This window comes from Colobus angolensis, unplaced genomic scaffold, assembly GCF_000951035.1.
Source record: "Colobus angolensis palliatus isolate OR3802 unplaced genomic scaffold, Cang.pa_1.0 Scaffold30, whole genome shotgun sequence".
Taxonomy (NCBI): domain Eukaryota; kingdom Metazoa; phylum Chordata; class Mammalia; order Primates; family Cercopithecidae; genus Colobus; species Colobus angolensis.
In genome coordinates, this window is record NW_012116266.1 from 1,068,032 (window position 1) to 1,084,704 (window position 16,673).

General features: G+C 35.7%; 1 protein-coding gene across 2 annotated transcripts in view; it reads right to left on the minus strand.

The window, feature by feature from the left end:
• Positions 1 to 16,673, minus strand: part of CREB1 (cAMP responsive element binding protein 1) — an 86,561-nt gene that overhangs the window by 26,200 nt on the left and 43,688 nt on the right. For both annotated transcript variants that reach the window (XM_011949846.1, XM_011949845.1), the window contains 2 exons: positions 12,882 to 13,064; positions 10,690 to 10,840 (listed from right to left, as the gene is read on the minus strand). In XM_011949846.1, coding sequence (XP_011805236.1) covers positions 10,690 to 10,840; positions 12,882 to 13,064 — 334 coding nt within the window. The remainder of the gene's footprint in view (positions 1 to 10,689; positions 10,841 to 12,881; positions 13,065 to 16,673) is intronic.

Here is a 16,673-nt window from a genome sequence, read left to right on the forward strand (position 1 = left end):
CCTGCCTCAGCCTCCCGAGTAGCTGGGATTACAGGCTTGAGCCACCGCGCCCGGCCGATCCCCTATACTTCCGTGGTATTAGCTGTAGTGTCTCCTTTTAGTTTTTAATTTCATTTATTTGGATCTTGTCCCTCATTTTTTCTTGGCTTATCAATTTTGTTTATCTCTTCAAAAACCTTTTTTTTTTTTTTTTTTTGAGACAGGGTCTCACTCTGTTGACCAGGCTACAGTGCAGTGGCACAATCATGGCTCACTGCTGTCTCAGTTTCTTGGCTCAAGTGATCTTCCCACCTCAGCCTCCTGAGTAGCTGGGTCTACAGGCTTGCATCACACCATGCTAATTTTTGTATTTTTTTGTAGAAATGAGGTTTTGCCATGTTGCCCGAGCAGGTCTCGAAATCCTGAGCTCAAGAATCCACATACCTTGGCCTCCCAAAATGCTGAGATTACAGGTGTGCGCCACCATGCCCAGCCCTGTATTGATTCTTTGAGACTTTATTTCATTTAGTTCTCCTCTGATTTTTACTATTTGTTTCTTTCTACTAAGTTTGGGTTTGGCTTCTTCTTTTCTAGTTCCTTGAGGTGTATTGTTAGATTTTTTAGTTGAAATCTTGCTACACGTTCCTGATACAGGAATTTATTGCTACAAACTTCCCTCTCAGCACTGTTTTTGCTGTATCCTATAGGATTTTATATGTTTCCATTTTCATTTGTTTCAATAAATTTATTTCCCTCTTAATTTTTTCACTGACCCAGTAGTCATTCAGGAGCATGCTGAATTTCCATTTATTTGTACAGTTTCTGAAGTTCCTCTTATTACTGTTTAATTCCATTGTGGTCTGGAAAGATATGTTATATAATTTTGAGTTTTAAAACTTTGTTGAGACTCGTTTTGTGGACATATGGTCTATCCTGGAGAAAGTTCTATGTGCTGATGAGAAGAACGGAATCTGCAGCTTTTGGATGAAATGCTCTGAAACTGTTAGGTTCAGTTGGTCTACAGATCATCTTAAGTCCGATGTTCGTTGATTTTTCTGTCTAGATGATCTGTCAAATGCTGGAAGTGGAGTTTTGAAGTCCCCAGCTATTATTATATTGGGGTCTATCTCGTCCTTCAGCTCTAATGTTCGCTTTATATATCTCATGCTCTGGCACTGGGTGTTACATATTTATCATTTTACATCCTCCAGCTGAATTGTTCCCTCTATCATATAATGACCTTCTTGCTCTCTTTTTATGGTTTTCAACTTAAAGCCTATTTTCTCTGATACAAGTATAGCTACTCCTGCATACTTTTGGTTTCCACTTGTGTGGAGTTTTTACCCCCATCCTTTTATATTCAGGCTACATATATCTTTACAGGTGATGTGAGTTTTTTGGAGGAAATACACAGGTTGGCTTTTTAAAATCGAACTTAGCCAGTTTATATCTCTTAATTGGGGAATTTAAAATTTATATTCAAAACTGTTACTGATATGTGAAGGCTTATTCCTGTCATTTTTGTTTGCTAATTTGGTTTTCTGTAGTGATAACATTCAGTTCCTTATTTTTTTTCCAATTGCATGTTTACTTTACCAGTGAGATTTATAATTTGTATATTTTAATGATACAGCAGGTATCATCCTGTCACTTCAAGATGTAGGATCCTCTTACATGTTTCTTGTAGGACTGGTGTAGTGGTGATGAATTTCCTCACTTTCTGATTGGGAATGACTATTTTTCTTTCATTTCTGAAGGATAGCTTTGCTGGGTATATTTATTTATATAAATATTTATTTCCCCTTTTTAACACTTTGAATATTATTATCCCACTCAGAAATGTAAAATTTCTGCTGAGAAATCGGCCTTTAATCTGATTCCTTCATGTGACTTGGTATTTTCCTCTTGCTGTTTTTAGAATCCATTTTTCTTTGTCTTTGACTTTTGAGTTTGAAATGAATGTGTCTTAGAAAAGGCCTTTTTGGATAAACTGTTTTAGTACATAAGAGCTTCCTGTATCTGGATATATATCTCTCTCTCAAGACACGGGAGGTCTTCAGTGATTATTTTGTTAAATAGGTTTTTGATGCCTTTTCCTATCTTTTCTCCTTGTGGCACTCCCAAAATTGAATTATTTGTTTGCTTTATGATGTCCTATGTAGGTTTTCTTCATCCTTTTTAGTGTGTGTTTGACTGGGTTATTTTAAAAGACCTGTCTTAAAGTTCGGAAATTCTTTCTTCTGCTTGATCTAGTCTATAGTTGAAGTCCTCGACTGTTTTTTATTAAATTCTTCAGTTCCAGAATTTGTTTTTTCCTAAAATATTTACCTCTTTAATTTCTCATTCAGATTATGAATTGTTTTCCTGATTTATTTGTATTGTCTATCTGTGTTCTGTTGTTTCTTGCTTAGTTTTCTTAAGATCATTATTTTCAATTCCTTTTCAGGCATTTTATTGATTACCTGCTCTTTGAGATCTGTTAGTGGAAAATTATTGTGTTCCTTTGTAGGTATCATGTTTCCTTAGTATTTTATGTTTCTCGTGTCCTTATCTTGATTATCTGTGCAACTGCTGCTTTATCCAATTTTATGGACTGGCTTTTGTAGAGAAAGACTTTTACTGTAGATGTAGCTATAGTGTTAGCTGGGTAGGGTGCTCTGGATTTGATTCCAGGTGGGTTCAGATGTGTTGTCTCTGTATGATTTCTTTTACTGTCATCAATGGTGGTATCTATGACTCTCTCAGGGCATCTATGATTTCTTCAGTGGCTTAGGCTTCGGTTGTCAGTGGAGGCTGTGATAAAGCTTTGCTGAGGATGGGGATGCCAGATTGGCTGGTATGTGGACACAAAGGTCTTGACGGTGGCAGCAGGCTGGGCAAGCCTGTCTCCAGGCCTCTGGGTGGCACGTGTGATAGCAAGAGCGAGCTGGTCCTTATGACTCCAGACAATGGGTGCTGATAGGTAGGACTAACCAATCCTCAGGCACCCCAGATGATGCATGTGGGCACCAATGGGCCTGTCCACAGGCTCTTAGACATGTGTAAGTGGGCTGGGCCTATCCAGGCAGAAAATTCATAAATACAATACCACAAGCATGATGTACAAAAGGACAAAACTGATAAAATGGGCCTCATCAAAATGGCAACCTTTTGCTCTGCAAAAGCAAAAGATAATGTTAAGAAAATTAAAGAAAAAGCTATAGACTGAAAGAATGTACTTGCTCTGACAAAGGATTTGGAAAAAAGGTCTCTGAAAACAAAAGAAAACAAACAATAGAAATGACTAAAAGATCTAAGAAGACATTTCATCAAAGAAAACACATAGATGGCAAATCACATAAAAGTCACTAGGTGAAGGCTGGGCACGGTGGCTCACACCTGTAATCCCAGCACTTTGGGAGATCGAGGTGGGTGGATCACCTGAGGTCAGAAGTTCAAAACCAGCCTGGTCAAAATAGTGAAACCCCATCTCTACTAAAAATACAAAAAATTAGTCAGACATGGTGGCAGGTGCCTGTAATACTGGCTACTCAGGGAGGCTGAGGCATGAGAATGTCTTGAACCCAAGAGGCAGAGGTTGCAATGAGCTGAGATCCTGCCACTGCATTCCAGTCTGGGTGGCAGAGGGAGACTCCATCTCAAAAAAAAAAAAAAAATTCACTAGTGAAGTGCAAGTTAAACCACACGATATCCATTATACAACTTCTAGAACTGGGGGACAAATAATAAACCTGACAACGTCAAGTTTTGGCAAGGATACAAAGCAACTGAACTCTCATACATTCCTGGTGTGAATACAAAATGGTATAGCCATTTTGGAAACAACTGGACAGTTTATTTAAAAGGTTAAATATACAGTTAGTTACATTCCACGCAACCAGCCTACTTCTAGATATTTACTCATGTTAATGGATAGTTCATATAAAAACCTTTATGTGTTGATAGTAACTTTATTTCTCTAAAACTGGAATTAACTGGGATGAAATTCAAGGTGAATAAACAAAGCACAGTACATCTATAAAATGGAATCATCTGGGATAAGTCCCAACTACTGATTCATGCAACAAAATCAATAAATCTTGAATGCAATTTTGCTAGATGAAGGAACCAGATCTAAAAGGCTACAAATTATAATTTAAGATTCCATTTATAAGAGATTATGGAATAGGCAAAACTGTAAGGGTAGAAAACAGTTCAGTGGTTTTCAGGGTGTGGGAGAAGCTGACTTCAAAGGGATATAAGATAATACTTAGTATTATATAACTGTTAGTTAACTAGTGTAATTGTTCCTTATGGCATTGTGGTGACAGATACATGACACTGCATCTATCAAAACCCATAAAACTATACAGCACAAAGAGTGAACTTATGTACATGCAAATTTAAGGATAAAAACTTAGGGATGTCAGAAAATCCCAGAACTGAAGATGGTGACAAATCGAACTGTACTATAATCATATGATATAACCTCATTGAAAGGGGTAGAGAAAAAAGGAGCAGAGTGAAGTAACTTTAGAAAACGGCACTTTTGCTAAATACTATTAGGCCAAAACCAAAAAGAAGTATATATAAATACTGCACTGTAACTGGTAAACTTGTTTCTCACAAGGGTACATATTATCAGTTCTTACAAGTTTTCTGTATGTATAGTAGATTTAAACAAACATATAAGTCAAGTTTCTGTCAGAGAAAGAAGTTACAAATAGGCAAAGAGAAGTCTACAGTGAGCCATGTGGTTACAGCTTAGAATCAGATATGTTACTGCATATTCATATTTATTTTAAGTATATAGTTGTCCCTCAGTATCTATGGGGGATTGGTCCCAGGAACTCTCATGAATATCAAAATCCACAGATACTCAAGTCCCTTATATAAAATGGCATTATATTTGCATATAATCTATATGCATCCCCCTATATACTTAAAATCATCTCTAGATTACTTATATTTAATACAATGTAAATACTATGTAAATAGTTGTTATACTAAATTACTTTTTTATTTGTATTATTTTAAAAATTGCTATATTATTACTTTTTTTTCTTCAAGGTTTTAAATGTATGGGTGGTTGAATCCACAGATGTGGACTATGGAAAACAGAGCCAACTATATATAAAGATACAGAAATAAGAATGTGTGCGTATATGAAGGTGTATATATATATGTATGTATTTTTTTTTTGAGACAGTATCTCACTCTTTCACTCAGGCTGGAGTGTAGTGGCGCCATCTCAGCTTACTGCAACCTCCACCTCCCAGGTTCATGCAATTCTCCTGCCTCAGCCTCCCGAGTAGCTGGGATTACAGGCGTGCACCACCACCCCAGCTAAATTTTCTATTTTTAGTAGAGACAGGGTTTCACCATATTGGCCACCATTTTCTAATAAAGGAACTAGGGATCATTGGAAAAACAGCTCATTCCAAGTCTAGGGAAGGGAAAACACAAGATGAGAACTTGGACAATCTTGCAGTCTCGGAAAGTAAAGATGTGCTTAAAAAGAAAAAAATGGGGCATGTCAAAAGGACACAGAAGACACTTATGAAAGATGCCAGTGGCCAAAGCTAGAACAATATAAACACATAATAAATAACAATAGTACTGGATTATAACTCCCAAAATACATGTTTGTATTGATAAAATAATGTGGAGAAGAAACAAATCTTGTTTATAGAATTCAGTTGTTAAGCTGTTAAATATAGAAGGGATGGGGATATAGAAAATTCCCATCAGAACAGCAAACAGAAATAATTACTGTAGACAAGATTTACTGATGAATTCTAAAATTGGTGGGCAAAACTTTAAAGAGAAAAGAATGTATCTGCATAGCCTCCCAAGTATTTCTTCTAGAATACACCTAATTACTGTGGTGGTTTAACATATGACCACAAATTGTTTCATATTCTCCCTTTTAGGAGGTGGAATTTAATTCTCCTTCCCTTGAATATGGGCTGGACAAAGAGAAAAATGGTACCTCAACAGTGGAGACACCTGGACAGCACTTTAACCAAGTGATCAAAGTTAACATCGCCAGTTATGTATGTGCTCCCTGATGTGATGTTATGAGAAGGGTACACTATACCTCTGTGGAATTCCTCCCCAAAACCTGTTATCTCAATCTATCCATAAGAAAACACTGCACAAATGCAAATTGAGGGACATTCTATAAAAAAACAGATCACTGCTCTTCAAAAGTGACAAGGCCATCAAAGACAAGGAAACAGAAACTTTCAGACTGAAGGAGACTATAATTAAATGCAATATGGTACCCAAATTGGATTATATAAGTAAAAAAACTGGGGAAAGAAAATGTACGATTCAGTTAATGGTATTATACCAATGTACTTTTATTTTTTATAAATGTACCCTGGTTATGTAATATACTAACATTAGAGGAAGCTGGATGACGGGTATCTGGAACTCTGTAGTACTATTTTTACAACTCCTTTGTAAGTTTAAAATTACTTAAAAATATATTAAAAATGTATATTTACCTTTCTTTGTACTGGTTTGAGTAAAAAAACTGACTTTAGAATGTTAACATTTTAGATGGTGAAATTAGAAGTAATTAAATTTTTAGGTAATGTGTCTTAATTTACTTATAATGAACATGTTTTACTTGTGTAATAATAATAAATTTTAAAAAAACTGATAGTAATGTACATATTCTTTGGTAACCTGCTGTTGTCCGAGAACATCTTCCCATCTTAATAAAAATACATCTTTATTTACTGTTAATGGCTAGTTGTATATGGTTGAATGGATATATTTTAATTCATATCAATTATACTTTAATTTTTTTAGAATTTTTCAAATTTTTTACCCTATCCATTTTCTAAGAATCTGCCTATTTATATCCCTCAACTCATTAGTTTTCTGACATTATTTGTTAAAATGTTTGCTACTTTTCTTTTACTTTGCTAAATAGGGGGTTTATAGTTTCATACGATCACATCCATTTAACTTTTTCCTTTGTTACTTCTGCCTTTAGGGAACCTGCTTTTAAAACCCTCCTCCAATGTAAAGTTACATAAAGGCAAAGGTCACAGACTGCATTACTTTCACAATTTTTCACTCCCCATTCCTGTAGGAAGAGTTCATTCCCACTACACCGACTTCGGGCTTTCCTTGCCTGTGCTGTGGCTGACACAGCACAAATAGATGTAATGTTCACCACAATCAAGCAAATGTTTTCAAAAGCATTGCCCTTTTCTCAAAGAGATGCTGCTCTAGCCCAGGATCCTAGACTCAGATGGGCATATGAAGGAGAGCCACAGCAACTGACCTGCAGCTGCCAAAATGTAACACATGTGAAGAAGAAATTTTAAGACACTGAGATTCGTGGTTATTACTGTAGCAACACAAATTAATAGAACAGCTGTCTACACTTCCTTTTAGAATGTTTACCACTTATCTTCATCTTGAAATAAATGCCAACTTGGATAGTGATGACTTTTTTGGATTACAATCTTTTCCTATCAAAGTTTAGTTTAAGATAGGCTGTGTTTGATGTGCATAAGGGACATTCATCCTAGTGAGCATGCTTAGGAAGAGTGTTCTTCTCTTAACTTTTCCACTGAAATAGTCACACTAGAAGAGGAAACCAAATATGGAGATTCTGGTGGTGCAGCAAAACCACTGCTGGTATAAATTTCTGTTAAATCTCTTATTTTACCTTAAAAATAAGGTTTATTTCTCTCAAATATTTTAGCAAAATGAACATTCAAGGAAAGCACTCCACATTCACCTCCTAAGGCTACATACACATCCCTAACACACTGCCATGTGCTCTGGTTTGAGAGGCACAGCAGAAGATGGCTGCATACTGGAATCAGTGAAGTAGCATGTTTACAGCCTTTGGTGCCAGATATGGGTTCAAATTTCAGTTCTACTAATCTCATAAAGTGTGTGACCTTTGGCAATATATTTGATTTTTCTCTGATATTTACCTTCCCCTCCTCTAAAGTGGGGATAAGCTTCTACCTCACTGTAGGTAGAATTAATAAAATAATATATACTGGGGCTTAATAAATAGCACTCGGCAGAAAGGTCAAACCCAGAATATATAGAATTAGGAGGTATCAGCATATAAAGTAATGCCTGAAATACATGGATATGGATGAAGGCTCAAAGGAAAAATTTGAAAAGTAGTCAGAAAACCAGGTGAAGCCAGCCAAGGAAGAGTTTAGAGTAATGAGAAGTCGAAAGTGTCATACTCCATAGAGTTAAAATTAAATGAAAGAAAATACTAAATTTGCCAAGTGGGAGGGAATTTGTACCTTTTTATAGACATATGAGGGGTATGCTAGTCACAGAAGCCAGATTCCAGTGAATGGAGGCTGAAAAAGTAGAAGCAGCAGTAATCTGGTAAGGAAAGGGGAAAGGAACTATAGCAAAATCAATGGGAAGTTTCCTTTTTCAAGAGTAGGGTAACTACATCTAAGCAAAGTAGTGTTATGAAAGAGTCCATGGTAAGTCTCAGGCAAGCAAAGGCTGGTAGCAACTGTAGTTATGTGTGCCCTGTTCCTAACTTGTTGGTGGCAGTGGTCATAAATCTGAAAGAAAAATAAATAGAAGAAAAAGGAAATTTGGTCTGCCAGTCAACGCAGTGAAACATTTTTTTTTTTTTTGAGATGGTGTCTTGCTCTGTTGCCTAGGCTGGAGTGCAGGGGCGTGATCTCGGCTCACTGCAAGCTCCGCCTCCCGGGTTCACGCCATTCTCCTGCCTCAGCCTCCCGAGTAGCTGGGACTACAGGCGCCCGCCACAACGCCCGGCTAATTTTTTTGTATTTAGTAGAGATAGGGTTTCACCATGTTAGCCAGGATGGTCTCGATCTCCTGATCTTGTTATCTGCCCTCTTCGGCCTCCCAAAGTGCTGGGATTACAGGCATGAGTCACTGCGCCCGGCCAACGGGGTAAACATTTTGTTCCACAGAGCCAAACTACATAGACATAAACAGAAGTCCTTCTGTTGTGTTTTATAATCAAAAGGATTTATTTTCTGATTTTGCTCCTATGTTTGCTTAGAACTGGTTGCTTTAGTAAGCAGTGTTGTCTTAAATATTACTACTCAGCCTTTGCTTGAGACTTCTTAATCAGACTTGCTTCTAATTTTAAGAGTTTCCTTATAAACATTTTTAAAAACTGAAAATATTTTAATTTTTATTTACAGATTTTAATTTATATTTTAAAATATATTTAAATTATGAATGCAGCCTTTATGCTTCTGTTTAGTAAAACCTAAATACTCAAAATCACAGACGGATGGAACACAAATAAAAGTCACTTGAGGACTGGGCACCATGGCTCATGCCTGTAATCCCAGCACTTTGGAAGGCTGAGAAGGGTGGATCATGAGGTCAAGGGTTCAAGAGCAGCCTGGCCAAAATAGTGAAATTATGTCTCTACTAATACAAAAATTAGCCAGGTGTGGTGGTGGGCGCCTGTAATCCTAGGTATTCGGGAGGCTGAGGTAGGAGAACTGCTTGAACCCAGGAGACAGAGGTTGTAGTGAGCTGAGATTGTGCCACTGTACTCCAGCCTGGGCGACAGAGCAAGACTCTGTCTCAGGAGGGGGGAAAAAAAAAGTCACTTAACTCTTTTTCTAATATCTCAGAAAAATCTCTGCGTTCAGATATAATTTACTAACATTGTGACAGCTAAGAATATTTTAGGAACAAAAAAGCTGATCTGAGCTGTAAGTGAAATTGCACACACAGACACACACACACGCACACACCCCCATTCAACAGAGCACTACAGTTACAAAGTGCTTTCAAAGGAATTATCTTACTTGACTCTTAAAACAATACTTTGGGTGTGTGCTGGAGTCCCATTTTGCAAACCTGAGGTATAGAAGGTTAATACCTTCTCCCAAAATGGAGGGACAGGGCTAGGACTTGGAAGCCCTGCTTCTTTCACTTTATCAGTGTTTGACATATCCTGGGATGAACAGTGAGATACTTTCATCAATTTCAAACTTTTTAAAACTTTACATACCCTTATTTTCATCTTCTTCTGTTTGTCTCGGTCACTTCTATATGAAAGTTCTAAACTAATATTTAGTAACTTGTTTTTATTGTTTTTTACGGCAAAATCATTTATAGCAATGAAGTTACTTTCTGAGAACTGCTTTACCAACATTTCATAGATTTTGAAGGTAGTAGTTTTTGAAGACTATTTTAAGATTTTTGTCCGTAACATGGTATTCTTAGAATATATTTTTGAAGAATCTTTAGGTGTTAAAATGTTCTTATTTTGAGTAAAGATATTATTCATTAAAACATGAACTGGCCACTATACATTTATTTTATATCAAGTAAATTTAATATAGATAAAATTTAACACACAGCTAATATACATATGTGAAACTCTTGATCTTCCTGAACAATACTATACATGAAAAGAAACCATTTTGAAATAACCTGGCAAGCTGGTTGGAGTGCAAACATAGGAAGGTTGTGCATTAAATCTCCTGTGGGGAAACTGCATGAAAGAAAACCACTCCATGATCAAAGATTGACCCATAATCCTATAGCTATCTTATAAGTGCAGCTCATTAAATAAAGAAAATTTAGCAAGATCCATTAATTCTGCTGGGAAAAGAAATCCAATGCAAAGATCCTATTACCAGTAGATGTAAAGATACACATCCAGCAGAATGTGAAGACACACTTAACCCCCAACAATCTAAGTAAATGCAGTATATGTACCTGTTCTTCATTAGACGAACCTCTCTCTTTCGTGCTGCTTCTTCAGCAGGCTGTGTAGGAAGTGCTGGGGAGGATGCCATAACAACTCCAGGGGCAATAGTGCTAGTGGGTGCTGTGCGAATCTGGTATGTTTGTACATCTCCAGAGGCAGCTGAAAGAAACCGTGTCGTGTAAGACAGAAACACTGCAACCTGATTCAATTATGTGTATCAATCATCAATCTAAGCATGTATTCTGGACTAAAAGGGAAACAAAAAAGAAAAGATGATTCTGGCTAAAGTGTTGAAAGAATCAGCACTCTTTGCGCCACTACTAAGAAATAATTCCCAATGTAATGTATTTATTACAGTAACCTATGTCTGCTGGATCTTATATTTTATTTTTCATTTGAATGCAGTTCTATTCCGTTGTTAACATGCTTACCAACCTTAAGTCTAAAAGGTAAGTGGGGCACAGCTTGGATGATCTTCCTAGATAGAGTATAGTCCTCAATGTCTTCCTTTGATATTGGTAAATTCATATTAAAAAATTTCAAGTAGACTCTTGCCACGACATAAAAACGACCATGATTTTTCATAAAATAGCAAAATGAAAAAGAAGATAAAGCATTATGGTCAACTATTATAGATTTTGAATTAAAACAAAACTGAAAGTATGAAAAAGTGTATCACCTGATGCCAATTATATTATTTGAAAACATATTGTTTTAATGTAAATGATAATGACTTAATAAACTGAAGTTTTATTTTTCTGATTCACCATTTGTAAAAACAAACACAATCACTATTTGTCAAACTGCTTCTAAAAACAGTGTAATAATATGCTCTCCTAAGGAACCTAATGTTACTTAAAAAAATTTGAAGGTCTTTATTAAATTATTAATATTAATTATTAATATCAATTAAAATGTATGCTTTGAGTGGAAAAGATTTATATACTAAACATGTTACCATCTTCAAACTGACGTTCAGAATTCAAATTCACTGACATCCTGCTTTACAATTTTTGAGTACCTGCATGTAAAGTGAAAAGGTGTTTTACTCTCATCAATAAGCAAAATAGTATCTTTTTCAAATACTCGCTTAATAACAGAATATATTCTGTAAACATTAGGGCTCTTTAAATAAGTTATGACTCTCTCCAGTTGGTGTTTCAGGATTATTCAATTATCCATGGTGAAAGGATACAACTGTCATTACCTAACACAGGCAAAATACATTATCATTTATAAAAATATTTTCAGAAACAGATTTATTATTATTTCCTCAATCAGCAAATTTCTAACCTGGCATTAACTATATTCCTGAAATATTCAAACGAATCCAAAGAAAAATGGTTAACTGATATCCATAAAGATTCCTGAAATAAACAGAAAAAAACAATTAAACTAAAAAAAAAAAAGAAAAACCCCAAAAAAACAAAAAAGCAACTCCAAAATTTGTCAAGAATTTAACAACTACTTTTTCTCTAAAGAGCAGCATAAGATGGTATAAGATTTTGTGGAATATAATGTTTTCATTTGAAATAAAAACTGGGTCAAGTGCAGAGGCATCCCAACACTTTGGGAGCCCGAGAAAGGAGGATTGCTTGAGGCCCAGAGTTCAAGACTAGCCTGGGCAACACAGTGAGACCATGTCTCTAGAAAAAAAAATAATAATAAAAAAAACTGATGATCTCAGAAGATTTAAATTTCTTTTGAATAAAAAGCAGAGAAACAGAATCCTGAACTTCTAAAGACTGTTTTCAGAGATTTAGTGCAACTCTTATTTTACACATGAAAACAAAACAAAAACAATACAAAAACAACAACAACAACACTTTTCTGAGGCCCAGAGGAGCTTTTACTCAAGGCCTCATAGCAGATTCATGCAGTTAGATATAGAATCCATCTTTTCTAACTTCTGATTTCCTGGTCTTTCCTTCTAACCTGTCCTGTTTCTTCTACCCCAAATAGTAAAGATGTTAAAGGTAGATGCCAATATTTTAAAAACTGAAAATAGTTGTTTTTATGCCATGACATTTTGGTCCAATTGGAATAATGGAAGAGTTCATGGAAAATACTATCTATATTGAAGAAATGTTAACTACATTTGAATGGAGCTTTGTAATATGATACTTACTTTTTCTGTGAGTTTATAAAATTTTAGTATTTTGAAGAATTTACCACACCTGTGAATTCTGAATTCCCTTACCTTGAACAACAACTTGGTTGCTGGGCACTAAGATCTGCTGTCCATCAGTGGTCTGTGCATACTGTAGAATGGTAGTACCCGGCTGAGTGGCGGCTGCATTGGTCATGGTTAATGTTTGCAGGCCCTGTACCCCATCGGTACCATTGTTAGCCAGTTGTATTGCTCCTCCCTGGGTAATGGCAACTAAAATCCAATGGATTTTATTGTTACAAGTTTAATACCATATAAGACTTTTAAAACACTAAATCCAATGTAGAATAATTTGTAAAATAATCTAGGAGAAATTACAGCAAATAACATCACCAAGAAGGGTCTGATATATTCAAGTAACTTGCTGCTCAGGAAACCCATATTCAATTTCTACAACAGAAATGCACTCTATGAACTGCATTCTAATTTATAATAATAATGCCTGTTAACAATTTTTTAAATGGAAAGATGTTAAATTCCTTCTGAAGTTATCTGGTTCTGAAGAGGTTCCACTGTGTGATCCTTTCTTTCATTTCAGCATTAACTACATAATGCATTAATACTTGTCCCACTAATAAATAAATTTCTGGAGAGTAGGAATTTTCTTATCTACTTTCATACACTTAGCACAGTGGCAGCCATGAAATAGGCACCCAATAAATGGTTGTTTTAACATATAACTAATAAAGCAGTTCATCCGTGCATTCTACTCCCTAACTCTTGTAGAAATTCATTAATGGTATCTAATCTACTGAATGAAACAACTGAACTATCCTATGGAACTTAATTATCAATAGTCTCTCATGGAGTTTTAAAATCAGAGCTCAAGGTCATCATTTAGAAAAAAAAAAGCTTTTACTGTCAATTTCTAAATTATTTAATACATATCCAAGTATTTTCATATGGAACCCGTTATTTATGCCCTAATTAGCCACACCTGCCATTCATTTGTTAAACAATAAATCAGTCAACTTTTGCTCATACTAGTAGATATTTCACTTTATGAAAAACTAAATCAACTTTATGCTCTAGTACATAGAAAAATTTAATTTAAAAATTAGATTGTTTATTTGGAAGAAGCATTTAGATAGGTGGCAATATCCTCTCTAGACAATTCACCCTGTAGGGGGTCAAGCTTTTCAGAACGAGAAGGACAGAAAATCACAGTATCACATATAAAACTGCATAACTGATTTCAACTAAGAAAAAAGTAAACAATGCAGGAAAGTCAACATGTCTGATTAAGCATGTCCATTAGAAGGGAATTAGTTTGGGATCAGTTATCCACCAGCTATGGGAAATAACATCCTGAGTCACCTGTACATGGGAAATTGATTATCTATTGTCTAATCAAGAAATAAGAAAAGTTAATGGTTACAGTGTGATTAGTCTAGCAAAATGATACTTGTGAAAATTAAGACGCTGGCATATACACTGGATCCAGTTAAGCAAATCCCAGAAGTTTTACTTATCTTAGGCAGGGAGAAAAATGAGTCAGAACTATTCTAAGATTAATTTTGCATGATTACTTGAAAGAATAAGAAGGTTAACAGAAACAAATCACAATTTCTCATTTAGAGTTAATGAGTGAATTCTACTGTATTTAATGTACCACTTTCTTCTTGGCTACAGAGCAGTGAACTCGAGGGGAGAAAAATGAGTCAGAACTATTCTAAGATTAATTTTGCATGATTACTTGAAAGAATGAGAAGGTTAACAGAAACAAATCACAATTTCTCATTTAGAGTTAATGAGTGAATTCTACTGTATTTAATGTACCACTTTCTTCTTGGCTACAGAGCAGTGAACTCGAGGTGGGAAGAAGAAAGCAGAAATAGTAAACCATGTATGACAAGACTGGGTTGTAGTGTGTTCCATCACTGAACAGTTTGTTTTAATTTTTTTCTTTTGAGACAGGGTCTTGTTCTGTTTTACAGGCTGGGGTGCAGTGGCAAGATCACAGCTCACTGTAGCCTCCAACTGCTGGGCTGAAGTGATCCTCCTGCCTTAGCCTCCCAAGTAGCTAGCACAGGCCATCAGGCCCCACTAATTTTCTAAAAACATTTTTTTGAAGAGAGGGGGTTTTGCTATGTTGCCCAGGCTGATCTTGAACTCCTGGCCTCAAGTAGTCCTCCCACCTTGGCCTCCCCAACTGTTGGGATCACAGACATGAGCCTCTGTGCCCAGCCATCACTAAACTGTTACTTGATTCTATTATCTCTTCTCTAAAAATAAAAGCATCTGAGTTCTAGCCACTAAGTACAATTTTGTAAATATCAAATGAGGTCATGTATATGAAAATACTTTGGAAACTGAAGTCTAATCCTACTGGTTTTTCTCTATAATATTTATGTAAATACTTTATTATTCTCAAAAGATTTGAGATAGCTTTCAATAAAACACAATTCATTAAAACAAAATAAAAAAGATAGAAGTCAAGTAATGGATGTATCCTTAGTTATATAAAACAATTGTAGAAGAAAATCTAGACTAAGAAAATAATACAACTAAACAGAAAGTTAGCTAAGAATCTGAGTGGCCAGAATACAGAGGGAAACATCATGAGTCATAGTTTTATTTAGTGAAACAAAAAAATTCAAGTTCAAAATGACAGATACAAGTTTTCTATCTAAGAGCAGAATCACTAATAAGACTTTACTATCTGGGACACTGAACCAAGTAACAGATAAATCTAGTAACAACATGCATTTAATAAAATAATCAATTTAAGGAAGGAGTGGAAATTCATGCCTCCACCTGGAAGGGTACTTGCAGAGGATATGCTTTAATTTGATAATTCCACTCTTAGAATATTTCCATAGCATTGTTTGGAACAGTAGAAATGTCCTAAATGTTCAACAGCAGGAGAATGTTTAAATAAGTGCTATATTTATACAGTGAAACACAATGCAGTTATTAAAGAAACAAAATACATAACTATATGTGTTTATATATCTATGGTGAATTCTGACAACCATATGTTCATTTTATAAGTTAAGAAATATATAAATGTTGCTGTATATGTATTTACTATATTGCTCGTAATGAAAATCAGGAATATAATGTTAAATCAGTTCCATCAAAGCCATGTGTGCACATACAGAGAGGACACAGGATAAAAATAATGAACAAAGTTTATAATTTCAAAGTATTAATCTCTGTTTTTTTTTTTTTTTGAGACGGAGTCTTGCTCTGTCACCCAGGCTAGAGTGCAGTGGTGCAATCTCAACTCACTGCAACCTCCGCCTCCCGGGTTCAAGCAATTCTTCTGTGTCAGCCTCCTGAGTAGCTGGGATTACAGGCATGTGCTACCACGCCTGGCTAATTTTTGTATTTTTAGTGGAGACAGGGTTTCACCATGTTGGGCAGGCTGGTCTTTAACTCCTGACCTCATGATCCACCGCTTTGGCCTCCCAAAGTGCTGGGATTACAGGCAAGAGCTACCGCGCCTGGCTTAATCTCTTAAAACTAGCAATTTTCAGCTGCTGGAGGAGAGGAGCGTACCAAATTAAACATCTGTGGGGGCGGTGGTACTTCTCTAACGTTCATTTCCCCGTTTTAGATTCTGATAGGCCTCTTTCCTAAAGAGCATGCTTCCTAGTTCCAGTGAGAATCTCTGTAATAGTGAATCTGTTACTGATGGGAGTATGTTGTATCCCTTGGGTATGCTGAAGTAGGGGAAAAATAAAGATCATGTATCAATGTCTTTGAATACACATCCTGAATAACTGAAAGCATCTGGTATGAGGCTATCAACTGAAAATCACACACACATATAGAGTTGTAGGTACAGAGTTGTACTTTATATCTTCCACAAAGATC